The sequence below is a fragment of the Mustelus asterias genome, chromosome 9 (genome assembly GCF_964213995.1).
Source record: "Mustelus asterias chromosome 9, sMusAst1.hap1.1, whole genome shotgun sequence".
In the NCBI taxonomy this organism is placed as follows: domain Eukaryota; kingdom Metazoa; phylum Chordata; class Chondrichthyes; order Carcharhiniformes; family Triakidae; genus Mustelus; species Mustelus asterias.
Window position 1 is genome coordinate 23,152,221 of NC_135809.1, and position 15,916 is coordinate 23,168,136.

The following is a 15,916-nucleotide window of genomic DNA, read 5'->3' on the forward strand; positions in this document are numbered from 1 at the left end:
ATACGGTTCATTCTGCTCCCAGCGGTGCTGCATTTCAAACTATCTGTGTGTGAATGTTAAACTTAGTGAAGGCACTCTCGCCCCTGGGACATGTGTGTTGATCTGACGGTGTGTATTTAAATAACCTGCTGGAGTTCAGCCATTCAGAGGAGGCTTTGTTACGGAGTGCCCCAGCCTGGGGGACACGTGAGCTCTCTTGGCTGTGGCTTACTTTCCCCCAGTGTTGGTGAATTCGTAATGTTTTATCTGGCTCTCGTCCGAACTGATCGCTAGTTCTCTTCGTCCTGCCTCTCCCCCCCCTTCCTTCTCCTCCTCCCCCCCTTTTTTTTCTCTTTTTCAATCCCACCTTCCCCCTTCCCCTCTCCACCACCCTCCTTTACCCAGCCACGGGGAAACGTGTTTTATTTTTTTTTGGAGGGGGTTAACCCATTCTCATATCAGTGGGCTGGAGAGGAATAACAGCCCCAATAAACTGTCTCGTTCACTGAAACTCCTCTGTACCCTGCTTGCTTGCTCTGTCCTCCCTCCCGTCTCTTGGTTTACATGAAGCACGGTCATTATTTTTTAAACCTTGGCTGTAAGCTGCAGTGCCCCGGTTGCAGTCCTGGCAGATTAGAATTTGACTCTGTCCACATCTTAATTCTTTTAAAATTACAACAACAGAAGGGTATTTAAACAACAAAAAGAACGTTGCCCTCTGCAAGGATTTGTACCTTTTTGCAGCATCCTGCAAATTTGTTGCCCTAGTTTCTTACACCCCCCCCCCCCCCCAAACTCCACCACCAGCCCCCCTCCTCACCATCTCATTCCCTCCTCCATTTCTCTTCCACCCCCCCTCCTCCTCTTGCCTCCTCCTCATCATATCCAACACCAGGACGTCCGGTGTTTCTGCTTCTTGTGTTAACCTGTCGGGGAGAGAGAGAGAGCCAGAGTGTCAGAAGCCACAATGAGCACAAGAGGCGAAGGACCGAGTCAGTCCTCGACTCCCCCAGAACAACCTGCAGAGACACCGCAGAAGAGAGGTCGGGGAAGACCCAAGAAACAGCAGCAAGTCAGTATAATTGGGGAAGGGGGGGGGGCGGGGGTGGAGGGAGGTGGCTGAAGAAAAGTTGTCTTTATAAAAAAAAAGGAATACTGAATGGGGAATGCAGGATGGGGAGAAGGAATGTGTTGGCGAGCTCTTGGAAGCTGCCATCCTCTCTTGGTATTCTCTCCCTCTCCCCCCTGGCTTTAGTTCAGTTTTTAACACATGCTGAAAGTGCTGTTGTTATCTACCAGCACTTTAAGTGGATGTGTTTAATGTGGGGTTAGGAAACGCTCTCAAACAATGACCTCTGGCTGACTGTAACGTTAAATCTGTCTGCCAGCGATATCAATAATAAAAAAAAGCCAAAGCGCCAATAATAATATAACACCCTGAATGAGGCTTGGTTTACCGTGGTTACCTGTTGCACACTCGTGTCTTCATTTGGAACTCTCTGTATTGGCGGCTGTTTAGAGGTTTTTTTGTTGTACTTCACCCATTTAAAAAAAAGGAATCCGAAAATCCCGCCTAATTTGATGTCTTGTGGGACACACACACACTCGCCCTCTACGTGGCCGCCACAAAGGTTTCTTTTCCCATGCTTTTGCAGCAAGTATTTCCTAATTTTAACGTTGCCGCACTGCTTCCGCGGTGGAAATTGTACAAGATTACCGTCTGTCCCCATTCCAAGCACTTTCAGGACCCTACTTAATGGACCTTATTTAATGCAAATGCATTATTTCCAGATTGCCCATAACAAGAGAGGGGCATTTATTTTTTTAAATCATTGGGTACAGTCTCTACTATTTACTTATACACCACTCTACAAAGTGAAGTAACAGCTTTTGTGCTCGTTCCGAATTGCCTAAATGTGACCCCCCACTCCCTCCCCACCACCACATTTTGGCCCTTATTTCCAGTGTTGGTTGCTTTATATAGTAAGCAGGACGTCCTGTAAGGATCGGCTGCTTTATAATATGCTGTGTGCCCGGATCATGAAGCTGTGAAGGCTGTGGTTTATTTAAGGAGCAAACAAATGCCTGCACAGACTTTTCCTTCCGTTTGGATTTGACACGTTCTCCTTTTATTAAATGTCTCCGAGCTGTTGGTGGGGGAAAATAAAGTTGCTTTTGCTAAGTAAGCCCAACAAGTGTGCAACGTTACTCTCTATGCTCAGTGTTATGAGGAATCAAGCTGCTTCAAGGTATAGACAGTAAAGATCTGACCCCCCCCCCCCCCCCCCCGCCCCAACTATATTAAAGTTTTTCATTGGAGCCATTAGTGGGAAATTTGGATATCCCTGGGTTACCTATTGACTGGAGAGTTTCCAGAACTTCTTCAACACTGTTGGTTTGGTACATGGTCACTTCACATCATTGCTTTTTTTGCTAAGTAACTTGCAGCATCAGATTATTTGGAATATGATGCAATGTAAACTAAAATCAGTTATTTTTCTCTTGCAAATCTTTAAAACATCAGTTTTGCCCTGTTTGGTTAAGTCCAGTTACATATTCTATGCAGGTCACATCTATTTTGCCAATAAAACATTCAGACTACTTTTCTGTTAAATAACAATTGTTATTGTGAAGATTCATACAACAGTGATTTAAGAAGGTGAATAATGTTTTGGGAATACAAATATATATAAAACTTAAAACATGGGTTTCCGCTAAGTGTAACCCAATAATATAATATTTAATTTGGTATTTTCCACAATTAAAACGTTATGGGTAAACAAATCCCAGCAAACAGTAGATTGCTACCAAACACCAGTTTTCTATGTTGAGCTTAAAATTAATGTCTTGAAGCCTAGAGTTTCTTGGGTCTGTGTTTAACTGGCCACTGTTCCGTATTAAATTATAGGAACCGACTGGACCACCTACGCCTAAACGACCTCGGGGAAGACCTAAAGGAAGCAAAAACAAGGGTCCCTCTAAAGCAGCTCAAAAGGTGAGATTAACTTGGAAACATTTTCTGAACATTAACCACACTTAGAAGACTAGTTTACAAATGAGTTCAATCATTCATCAGAATCCAGTTTACAAATGAGTCCCATCATTCATCCCGATTATCAGAGGATTTACACCATTTTGGTAATTTGTGCTGCCTGAATCACATTTCCTGCAGTTTGCTGTGTCAGAGTGGAGTCCAAGTTTAAAGTAAGAGAGACCGTGACCGCTTCCCATAGGAAGGATCGTTTTCTGTTTCAGCTTTGAGGAAGTGGAGTACCCTGGAAAAGGGGAAACATTTCTTTTGTTATACCTTACCATTCAGACCTGTCCAGTGTGCTGCACAGAATTTCAGTGTTTCATGATAACATCGTTTATTCCTTCTGAAGAAATGTCTGATTCATGGCTGCAAGAATTAGCTTGACCTGTGCTCTTGTCTATTATAAATTCAATAGTATGTTGAGTTGCTGAAATATCAAATGCCAATAAGTAATATTTTATGGTTTCCGCGCATTTACATTTGGCAATACTTTAGATAGTGGGCATTACTAGGTAAGGAAACTGTGAACGATTGTTAATATTCAAGAATGCGTTTTTAAAAAAAGTGTAATTCTGTTTTTATCCATTTAAAATAAGTTCTAAAAATCCATATGGTTCATATTGACTATAATGGTTCTATTGCACCTGGTTCTTAACCAATGTTAGTTTTTGAAGTAACAAAAATGCTACAATTAAGTGCAATTTATAGAAGGGATTTGAGCAGAGGTACTAAAATTAAACACATGCTTTTCCAAAATAGGTTTTGTTGAGGCAATTATAAGGACATGGATATCATCTCATTAAATATTAGCATGAAGAAACTAACAAAGGTTGAGACGTGTATGTTTTTTTGCTTGAAAATAATGTGCGAATCTCTTAATTCGCTAAATCTCTCTCAACTGTACTTGCTGTTCGGCTAATTCTTCCTGATATTGTTTCCATTGATGTTTTGATTTGATTTATTATTGTCACGTGCATTAGTTACAGTGAAAAGTATTGTTTCTTGCGGGCTATACTGACAAAGCATACTGTACATGAAGAAGGAAACGAGAGAGTGCAGAATGCAGTTTTACAGTCATAGCTAGGGTGTAGAGAAAGATCAACTTAATGCAAGGTCATGCGATGTTTATCTTGATCTCAATGTTCCTAGAAATGAGGATCTGTTCTTCTAATTGAACCTACTCTTAAAAACCTTGTTTGTAACTGAAATGGATAGAGAGCAACCAAAATATGGTGTTGACCTATAATTTTAATTGGAAAGGAAAAGATGGTAGCTTAGTGCTCACTTTTATACATTTCCCAACCCCCACTAAAATGGAAGCCGAAGGAAAAACTTTCAGAAATCTAATTTTTGACGCTGTTGTGTCCATCAGGCATACGTAAGAAATCTGCACTTATTTGGCAATCGCTAATACAAAACACAATAAGAATAGTTCCTTAATTGAACTCAATGTTAGAGTAGTTTCTGCAGACTTATGAATACACCAACCACCACACTGATTTATTTTTCAGAAATAAGTCATTCTCACGTCACCTTTGTAGACGCAAGGTTACTTTAGTGATCAGCTTAATAGTTAAAGCAAAAATTGAATAATTGAGTTCAATTCTTGTCCTGGAAGAAATTGATGGTAGCCATGAGGTGGAAATTTCCAATGCCTGGAAGAAATTGTGATTGATTTTAAACCTTGGATTAAAGGTTTAGAACCTGTGCTTTTTTCAGAATTAAATCTAGTCAGACACAAGTATTTTGGTTAGACAATGACTTTTAAAAATGATACTACAATAACTTTTAGTACCAATAAAATAAACAACAGAGTTCAGTGCTTCCAAGTTTAAGTTTATTTATTAGTGTCACAAGTAGGCTTATATTAACACTGCAATGAAGTTACTGTGAAAATCCCCTGGTCGCCACACTCAGGCGCCTGTTCGGGTACACTGAGGGAGAATTTAGCAAAGCCAATGCACCTAACCAGCATGCTTTTCGGACTGTGGGAGGAAACCGGAGCACCCGGAGGAAACCCACGGGGAGAACGTACAGACTCCGCACAAAGAGTGACCCAAGCCAGAAATCGAACCCGGGTCCCTGGCGCTGTGAGGCAGCAATGCTAACTACTGTGTTACCGTGCCGCCTTCTTTAATGCAGCACTTAGAACTGAAATAGGGAAGATTTTGTCCCATGGTGCTTTGAGTCCATTTAATTTCTATAACACCACATTTAGTACATACAGTTCTGTGATTTGTAAAGTAACGTATTATTCTGGCCACGTTGGTAAAATGTAAATGCATGTTACCGCTGTGGTAATGTTACATAATCTGTGGCAAAAGCTAACTGTCCTGTACACCACCAATTACTCCCCCAACCTGAACCTTTGACACTGTCTATCTTGATGTCTAACTGGATCAATTTGAAAGGCAGATACCTTTTCCAGGGTTTATATATTGTTACATTTAAATTATTACTTAACAAAAGCTAGATTCCTAAGGAACACCTAATATCCATTAAATTATTTAAACAGGCCTTGTCTTGTTAATTGCCTTCAACTGCACAGGTTTAATTTCCTTTGTGCCCAGCATAGCAATGTACAAAGGTACAGCTCAAAGCTCCACCTTTCTTGGTTCGGATCCCATATCAATTGTCTCCTTGTTTCAAGTACTTTAATAACCCTGGAGTTCAGGTGACTTGCAAATCCACATGTTAATTGTTAACTGTTAGAGTTGAGACTTCCTTAGAAGATCCATTTAGTTTTGGACATCGTCGGCTGGACTGTGAAAATTAATCACTCTGCTGAATTTTATCAGATTAATCTACTGCCTGTCCAAATGGCAATTTGGGGCCAGTGACCTTTGCCCTTTTAATTTAAAACGTAAAATTACTTCTGAGCAATTTACTCCGTTGCATAGTAAAATATGTGGATTGTAATTTCTCCTACCTCCTGGTCCTCTGTGATCGACAATACAACAGATAATTAGTGTATGTGAATAAAGGACCAAGTGCTCCTTGTACGGGTGGGGGTGGGGGGGGGGGGGGGGGGTGGGGGGGTCACATAGTTGCCGCTATCTCAGAATAGCCCAAAACTAGATTAAAGCATAGTTAATTTAGGGAATGAAGTTGTCATGCAGTTTCTCTTCCTTTCGCCGGGGTCTGAAATGATTCAGTGGCCTGATCAATTAATAAGGTCACTTGTTGAGAATCATGAGCTTGAATTGTGAGCACACCATAAGAGTAACAAAATAATCTATTTTATGCTTATAATTAAGGCATGTGGACGTGTGTATTAAAGTTGTAAGAGGTCTTCTTTAATGCAGTACTTAAAATGTGACACTAACATTTCTTTTTCCCCAATTCCTTTGTTAGAAAGCTGAGCCCACTGGCGAGAAGCGACCCAGGGGTAGACCTAGAAAATGGGTAAGTGCCATTTTTTTCTTGCGTTCGTATTATTTTCAATCTTATTCCACTCCCTGTCCCACCCGGTTATGCAGGCATTGATTTCTTGCTGCATGTGTGGCCCCCTATGTGTTCCCAGCTCAACTGTCCATTTTTCATGTATGAGTCTATATGTGGGTTGGACAGACATTTTCCCTGGAGATGCATCACAACTGAGCTCAGTCATGTCCTTGCGAAACGTCGCCACATGTGTATTTTCAGCTGAGATGGCGGAATATTAATCAGGAGTGGGGACCGTGGGTGTTTGTTCTGGATTAGGGAAGGGGAAAATGAGGATAAGGGCAGCGCCCGTATTGATGGTCCAGTTAAGATCAGTTGACCTGATACAGGGTCGGGGCTGAGGCTGCCACCTACTTGGTTTGCATGGTTCACCTACCTCCGGTCTTAAGTTTCAAAAATCAAGACCAAAAATGTTTCCTTTGGAGGAAGAAGATTTAAGGCCATATTAATTTGGGAAGTCAAAATAATGTAACCTCCATTTCTGCGTAGGTACAGTTCTAAAAGAAAACCAGAGTTTGTTTTTTAGTATTCTCGGAGCTAATAGGTAATGTTGTTGACACTGTGTTGGGCAATTCCTTCAACAAAAAGCTGGATAATTACTTGGTCACGAAAGGGGTTGAAGATATATGGATAAATAAGAGACATACACTGAGACATGACGACAGTTCCTGTGCTGCAGGGTTGGCCAAAGTTTCATTTGTAGAAAGCAACGAAACAGAGATAAACAAAATGGCATACAAGATTACACAGCTAATCTTCAGCTTTCCGAGGGGTGATGGGGAGTGAAGGAACCCTTCCTCATGAGGGGGATGGGAGTGGAGTGGAGGAAGCCTTACCCATGAGGGGAGGAGGGGTGGAGTGGAGGAACTCTTCCCCATGAGGGGAGGAGGGGTGGAGTGGAGGAACTCTTCCTCGCGAGAGGAAATGAGTTTGGGACAATCGGTGTTGAAGCTGAGGTTTGCTAGGTTTGAATAATTAGCCATTCAAGAATAGCTGATAAATTCTTTCATTCATGTTTGTGTTTAACTGTAACCAACTTGTGTGTGGAAAGGGTTTGCAACTCCAGCAGCAAAAAAATATTAATTTTGAACTCTATTATGGTGGATAAAAATTTGCTATTGAAAGAAATCACTGCAGAAGTACTAACAGTTTCTATCATATCATTCTATTATTATGGCGGCATGATAGCACAGTGGTTAGCACTGCTGCCTCATAGCACCAGGGACTCGGGTTCAATTCCGGTCACTGTGTGCGGCGTCTGCACGTTCTCCTCGTGTCTGCGTGGGTTTCCTCCGGGTGCTCCGGTTTCCTCCCAAGCTCCAAAGATGTGTGGGTTAGGTTGATTGGCTATGCTAAATTGCCTCTTAGTGTCAGGGGGGGCGAGCAGTGTAAATGTGTGGAATTACGGGGATAGAGCCTGGGTAGGATTGCTGTTGCTGCAGGCTTGATGGGCCGAATGGTCACCTTCTGTACTCTCGGGATTCAATGGTTCCACCATGTGGTTGTTGAAGTAATTTATTCCTTTAATTCAGGCACCCACTGTCACTAATATGGAAGATTGTATTGTGTGTAATGGTTGCATTTAAAGAGTTCAAATGATGTCCAGTTTACAACACACAAACAGGCCATTTGATCCAGCTGGTCCATGCTGATGTCTATCCTCTGTCACAAGAATCCTCCACCCCTTTTCATCTACACTGATCAGCATAATCTCCTATTTCCTTTCTCCCTTGTGTGTTTATCTAGCTTTTCCTGAAACACATCGATGTGATTCAACTAAACTGCTCCTCGTGGTAGTGAGCTCCTTGTTGCACATTCTCAGTACTCTCTGGCTAAAGAATTTCCTCTTGAATTCCGTTTCAGATTTATTGATGATTATATTATATTTATGGCCTTTAGTTTTTGAAGCGCTCCCACAAGGGAAGCCAGTTCCTCTGTGCCTAGCTGTTCAAACCCTTTCACAAGACCTCCAACAAGTCACCTCCCAGTCAAGAGCCCAGCCTGTTCAGTCTTTCCTGAGAGGTATTATTCCTGTGTCATTATTGTAAATCTTCTTTTGAAAACACTCCACTGTCTCAATATCCTTTTCGCAACGTGAAGACCAGAACCAGCAACTGATTGTATTTCAGTCGGGAATTCTGTTCCGTTTGTCATACTGAGTGCATTTGGTCTTTTTTGCTGAATTCATTTTTTGACATCTTCAATCCATCACATTGTTAGTTCCACCTTGCCTTCGATCAATAAAGTGTGGACCACGGACTCCATGCCAACCATTAATGTTGCTCTATACTTGCCAATCAAGTTGGCATAGTTTCTTTACCAAGATTGACCTCCTCCTAAGATACCCTAACTGAATGCTAGTCAGTTGGATCTTGAAGGTATTTAAGTTTCAATGAAAGCTGAGGCCAGACTTTTTAAAATTACTCATTCGTGGGATGTGGACATCGCTGGCAAGATCAGCATTTGCTGCCCACCCCTAATTGCCCTTGACAGCATTTAAGAGTCAACCACATTGCTGTGGATCTGGCGTCGCGTGTGGGCCAGATCAGGTAAGGACGGCAGATTTCCTTCTATGAGGGGCTTAGTGAGCCAGATTTGTTTTTTAAAAATGACAATCAATGATAGTTTTATGGTTTTCTAGCTTCAATCCCAGAATTCTTTTACTAATTGAATTACCACCACTGCTGTGTTGGGATTTGAACCTGTGTCTCCAGAGCATTACAGGCCTTTGAATTACCTGTCCAGTGACATTACCACTATGCCACAATCTCCAAATAAAAGTCAAGACACTCGGTTGTTTTAATTGTGTTATCTTCGAACTTTTGTGACTGCAAACTGAGCATCACAATTCCAATTGAAAATTAGACCCTCTGCTTCCATTGAGAATACTGCCACACAGATTTGGTAATCATCTGTCCATTTTGATGCGACACAGTGGCACAGTGGTTAGCATTGGCTGCCTCACAGCGCCAGGGACCTGGGTTCGATTCCAGCTTGGGTCACTGTCTGTGTGGAGTTTGCACATTCTCCCTGTGTCTGCATGGGTTTCCTCCGGGTGCTCCGGTTTCCTCCCACAGTCCAAAGATGTGCGGGTTAGGTGGATTGGCCACGCTAAATTGCTCCTTAGTGTCGGGGCACTAGCTAGGGTGAATGTACGGGGTTATGGGGATTGGGCCTGGGTGGGATTGTGGTCGGTGCTGACTCGATGGACCAATTGGCCTCCTTCTGCACTGTAGGATTCTATGCCCACGGCTGAGAGGCTAATTCTTATACTTAAATTGAATTTTAATTCAGCGCTACAGTAATTTTAAAAACATTACTATATTGGGAATTGAAAGGAACTGAACATGAAAGATTCTCCATGTTTTTCGGATCAGCTAGTAAAGTTGTCGATATTAACAAATTCTAAATGATTTGTAAGAAATTGATTTCATTCATTTAATCCTTGGTAGTTGTGAGATAAAGTAACCTCTCACTGTTTGTTCCTGCATTCATTTCTTGCTACACTTTTCCCATTATCTTCTCGCAATATGCTTTCTAAACTCAAAAGAAAAGCTCCAACAGTTGCATTTTGTATATCTTCTGTCAGTCTTGATTGTTTAAAAGAATCTCAGCACGCAGTTTAAAGTGCTGTCAGTTCATTTGTCAGAATTACAATTCCATATAAAAATAAAGCTTAATTTAGCGACAGCTTCATATTATTTGTGCAAGTGTAGCAGGTTCCCAGTGTGACTCAACACCCCTTTAACACCTAAACTGTACCACTATGCATTTTCCAAGATGTCAACGATTTTGCAGCACGTGTGAATTATCGGGAGCTCAGCTTCAAGTTCAAGGAAGCAAAAATTAAGCAGGAGTTTCGAGTGTAGTGCATAATGACAAGTTTTCAGTTTTGACCACTATGAGACAGGGGAACTGAAAACTGAATTGGTCGATCAGAGCTCTGCAGATAACTTGGCACTGAGATAAGAGGGTCTGAGCCATTCAGGAAAGAAGAACTGGCGAAGGTTTCCATTCCTGATATCTACTGAATCTACTCAAAGTGGGCATAAAGTTATAGGTGAAGACTGGGATGGGCTCAGTTGTGATGTCCTTGCAGTTACATTGTCCCTGTTAATGCCTGAAGAATAGCCACTTGATAACAGATCAGAGGGTTCCGTTTTTTTCCGTGGAGCCGCACTCTTGTCAGGAATTTCTGGTTCAGAGAAGGATGAATCGTAGAAACCCTACAGTACAGAAGGAGGCCATTCGGCCCATTGAGCCTGCACCAACAACAATCCCACCCAGGCCCTATCCCCGTAACCCCATGTATTTACCCTGTTAATCCCCCTGATGCTAAGGGGAAATTTGGCATGGCCAATCCACCTAACCTGCACATCTTTGGACTGTGGGAGGAAACCGAGCACCCGGAGGAAACCCGCACAAACTTGGGGAGAATGTACAAACTCCACACAGCCCGGAGGCCGGAATTGAACTCGGGTCCCTGGCGCTGTGAGGCAGCAGTGCTGACCACTGTGCAGCTTAATTAAGTTAGGAGCGGGAAAAAAAGTCAGAAAAGAAATAATAAATCAAACTATTTGTTCCTTCAGACTTTTTTTGTACATAATTGCCTGTTTCGCACAAATTTTTGCTGTTCCAGTGGGCCTTTCGAAACATAAATAATAATTATGTGAATGAAGAATGTGCTGGAACAACATAACATTTGCTTATTTGAAATGTCCTTCTAATCACACTTGTTACGACTCTAGCAGTGTGTAACAGTCACGGCAATATAGTTCTCATAAAATATGAATGATTGCTATGGGACCGAGTGTAGATCCTGTGCATTATTAACTTTTAAGTAGGCATTCACTGTTTAGCCAAATCTAACATGCTATGTAGAGCATTATTAGGTTTTATATCTTACATCTGTACTTAGCTTTCAAGTTTGACATTTTTTCTTAATTAATTGATTTGGCCATTTCCAGTAACTAGATGTTGACTTCACTTGTGTGCTTACAATTATGTAATTTAGGAACACAAGATTAGGGTTAGGCCATTTAGCCCCTCGAGCCTGGTCTTGAAAGCGCCATTGTACATGTTGGAGCACCCATCCAATCATAAGGAAATAAGTACTGCTCTGGATGGGTGCTTATCAAACAAATTAAACAACATTGTTACCATATCCTGAGTTTGAATTCAAAATATGTAAAAGAGATAGGAGTGAAGACAAAACAATTGTACCACTGAAAAAAGCAACAATATCAATGTGATAAGTGATTCTGACTTGTGTGTTACAAATAAGTAAATTCAAACACAACTTGTAGTGCAATACTTGTTAGCTGTGCAGATCCTTTTAAAAACCTAAAACTTGAAGAGAAAATGTGCTCCAAGAAAGAGAACATTTTCTTCAACATACAGTGATTATGATGCTGACATAAATGTGGGCGGCACAGTGGCACAGTGGTTAACACTGCTGCCTCACAGCACCAGGGGCCTGGGTTTGATTCCCGGCTTGGGTCACTGTGCAGAGTCTGCACGTTGTCTGCGTGAGTTTCCTCCGAGTGCTCTGGTTTCTTCCCGCAGTCCAACAGACGCGTTGGCTAGGTGCATGGGCCATGCTAAATTCTCCCTCAGTGTGCCCGAACAGGCGCCGGAGTATGGTGACAAGGGGATTTTCACAGTAACTTCATTGCAGTGTTAGGTAAGCTAACTTGTGGCACTAAATAAACCTAAACGTAAATGCATTGTATTGTCAAGCAGTTATTGTTACAGGGCAGTGTCATCCAATGCAAAAGCCATGTGCAGCTAAATTGAAATCCAGTTATGGTTAATTGCATTTCTGATTAGTTAAATTAAAAAGAATAATTAATGGACAGCGCATTTGGGGATAGTGATTTTAATGCTCATCCACATGATGTTTGCGTGTTCACATTTCTGAGTGTTGGTAAAATGCAAAGTAGAGTGTATTCTTGTTCATTGAGTGCTTTATTTCCAGAATGAATGGTAATGTGTTTGTTAAGTAGACTCTCGCAAGGCATTTTCTACTAAAACTACTGACTATGGCAACATGATGTCTCCATGGCCACTCCATTGCTTGTCCGCAGTTTCTGATGAAGAGCACTGTTCTATGTCTTACTGGCCATTCCCACGATTTTAGCATTTGTGGACAGATGATTTCAATGAGTCTGTTGCAGAAATATAATTGCACTGAGCATGATACAACAGCAGCCCAGATCAGTCGTACTGTTTCAAGATTGATCCCTGAACCTACAATTCGAGCTCCCCATTTATACTGATATCTTTTATTTTCCCCAAGCCTTTAGGCAAATGTTACTGTAAAACTCCATGACCTAGAATGTGATTTTTTAATTACTGTAGCCCACAGCTGTATTGGGAATACAATTTTGCATCTCAACTGCTCAAAAATTGTTTTCGTAGGACTAGCGCACCCAGTTCATTGCTGTGACGTGAACTAAGCTGCATCAGGGTACATTTTGCTGTGCTTGTTTTCTTTGAACATTACTTCTCAGGCCCAAGAACTTGCTTGTAGCCTGCCTCTTTTGTGAATGGAGTTAGCCATTGGCAAGCAAACCAAGCAGAGCCCACAGATGGCAAGTTGCGATGCTGTAATTTCCACATGTGCATGTCCTATTTTAATAGAACCGTTTGGATGATAAGTGCCATTGAGATGTAGCACCCTGAAATAATGAATCATTCTAATCTTCTTCTTTCAAAACCTAATTACATAATTACTGAGTCACGTTTTCTTGAGTCCAGAGAACATGGCCCACAAAATAATTAAGAGAATTCATTCTATATTTGATCTGTAACAATTTTCAGTATCTCTTGCCTGCTGTTCCGTGAAATACTTTCTTTGACATTAGAAATCTTTGTTGTGGATTTGTTCAGTTAACAGAAAGATGAAAGACACTGGGTTTTATGGTCAAAATGGAAAAAAACGAACGGCAGTTTTTTTTTATGGCACAGTGGTTAGCACTGCTGCCTCATAGCACCAAGGACCTGGGTTCGATTCCCGACTTGGGTCACTGCCTGCCTGCACGTTCTCCCTCTGTCTGCATGGGTTTCCTCCGGGTGCTCTGGTTTCCTCCCACAGTCTGAAAGTCGTGCTGGTTAGGTGCGTCGGCCATGCTAAATTCTCCCTCAGTGTACCGGATCAGGCACTGGAATGTGGCGACTCGGGGATTTTCACAGTAACTTCATTGCAGTGTTAATGTAAGCCTACTTGTGACACTAATAAATAAACTTGATCAGTTTTTATAAAGTTCAATATAATAAAAGCAGAAAGTGATGGAAATACTCAGCAGCTCTGGCAGCATCTGTGGAGAGAGAGGTGTTTAAATGTTTTGAGTTGAATTTTGAAATTCAATGGGCAGCAATTTGAACTTTAATTTCTAAGCTAATATTTGGTAACGGTAAGATTATAACAGCATACAGAGTGTTTTTAATGTCTTCATTGAGGATTTAAATTCCTGTGGCTAAAATCTAATGAGGAATGAATGAATGCAAATGATTGATAACGATATTGTAAATGTCTTTAATGTTGAATAAATCCAATAAAGGAAATTCCCCATTCTCAGTTGTGGCTCTGTAATATCTCACTTGCCTTGGAGTTAGAAAATCATGTGTTCAAACCCAACTCCAGAAATGAGCTATTTCTTAAATGTTTTTTTGCCAACATCCATATGGAGAATAGTTGCCTACAGCTGTTTCAGGCTCTGAAACTCTGTATCAATCCTCCTGCAATGTGTTTTTTCTCAACTGGGCAGGAAAAATAAGGGTGCAACTTAACTTCCAAAGGATGTGAAGCAGGTGGTATCAAACTGGCTGCTTTTTGTCCACACAATCCGATTTTTTTTTTTCCCTTTTTGGTTGGAATTTTGAACTGTGGCAGGGTGTGAAAGAGGCTTTCTGAAGCCTGCTTCATTTGAAGTCAATAACAGAAACATGGTTAGCATATGTAATGAACAGCAAATCCACTTCAGTGCCATGTCAGAGCTGAGTTTCACCTCCATTGACCAGACACTCATCTGTAAATGTGAGGAGACTGCTCCTGAGATTTTTAATTGATTACTGGTGAATATAGCATGGTACTATTACCGGCAAGATTCCCACATTCTAGAACATAAAATGACTGGAAGGATCTGTAGTCGCACCAGAAACAATTCCATGACTGCAATCAAAAGACAAAAGCGGTTTAGAAATGAGATCTGACTGAAAGCTTGTTCCATTTTAGTAACCTGGGCATCAGCCAGCGAGGAGTTGGTACTGCTGTCTTGACGTGACTGCTGGTGAAGGATTTCAAAGGGAATTAAAAGTCAGTAACAGCAGATAGCAAAGGTTGCCCTCACCACCAATTATGCTGCTTTCAACTCCTTGGCCAAAGGAGCCTTTGGACTTATCACCTTCCATTTAGATGTCCCCGGAGCCACTATCCCTCCACTGCTATAACTTTGTCAGAAATGTGTTGGATGTCCTGTTTATGGGCATAAACTTCAGTTTCTGCTGCACTCCTGAAGGCGTATCTCCAAGGAAATTATTGACCGAATCTTCTCATTCATAGAATCATAGAATCCCTACAGTGCAGAAGGAGGCCATTCGGCCCATCAGATCTGCACCGACCAAAATCCCACCCAGGCCCTATTCCCAAAACCCCACATATTTACTGTGCTAATCCCCCTGACACTAAGGTCAATTTAGCATGGCCAATCAACTTAATCCGTACATCTTTGGACTGTGGGGCCAGAGGAAACACACGCAAACACGGGGAGAAAGTGCAAATTCCACCCAGACAGAGACCTAGGCTGGAATTCAACTTGGGTCCCTGGCACTGAGAGACAGCAGTCCTGCCACCGTGTCACCCTCATTCAGTGTGTCAAGTCCAAAGCATTTTCCTGATATCCATCTGTCCAATATTCTTCCCCCATATAAAACCTCTGAAAAGAGTAACTGGTGATTTGTCTCCTAACCGTATTTGAAAATGCTGTTGCATTTGGCTATAAAGGAAATGAATATATGAGGATTTTGGGAGTTCAGTTGGTCAAGAGCACATTACTCCTCCTAAAGACAGTTCTTATCAAATCTTTACTTCGGACTCAGATTGCATCCTTCCTCATTCCCACTGTCTGAAATAAAGTCTCAGGAACAGCAGCGACTGTCATTTTCAGTGGGCTTTGTTTTAAAGTACAAATGTGGTTCTTAACAAATAATCACTTCAAATCTGGATTGATTCATATGCAAAGTAATTAATGAACAAAGGACAATTTGCCTAAATATGCAAGAATTTGATCCGTAGCATTTTGAATGTATAGAAATTCAAAATGAAACACAAATTGAAGTATGTGCATTTGTGTGAGTGAGTAACGGGAGAAGACCTTTGGGAGTTGAGGCGGATGCTTGGTTAGGGGAGCATGTTACACCACTGTGGCTACATTTTGACCTGGGAGTGTTTGATATAGA

At 41.5% G+C, this 15,916-nt stretch overlaps 1 protein-coding gene across 1 annotated transcript in view; it reads left to right on the top strand.

Moving 5' to 3' along the window:
* The first annotated feature begins 946 nt into the window (after positions 1–946).
* Positions 947–15,916, top strand: part of hmga2 (high mobility group AT-hook 2) — a 144,638-nt gene continuing 129,668 nt past the window's right edge. Inside the window, exons 1-3 of the mRNA XM_078221106.1 lie at positions 947–1,051; positions 2,888–2,974; positions 6,368–6,418. Of these exons, the coding sequence (XP_078077232.1) occupies positions 947–1,051; positions 2,888–2,974; positions 6,368–6,418 (243 nt within the window). The remainder of the gene's footprint in view (positions 1,052–2,887; positions 2,975–6,367; positions 6,419–15,916) is intronic.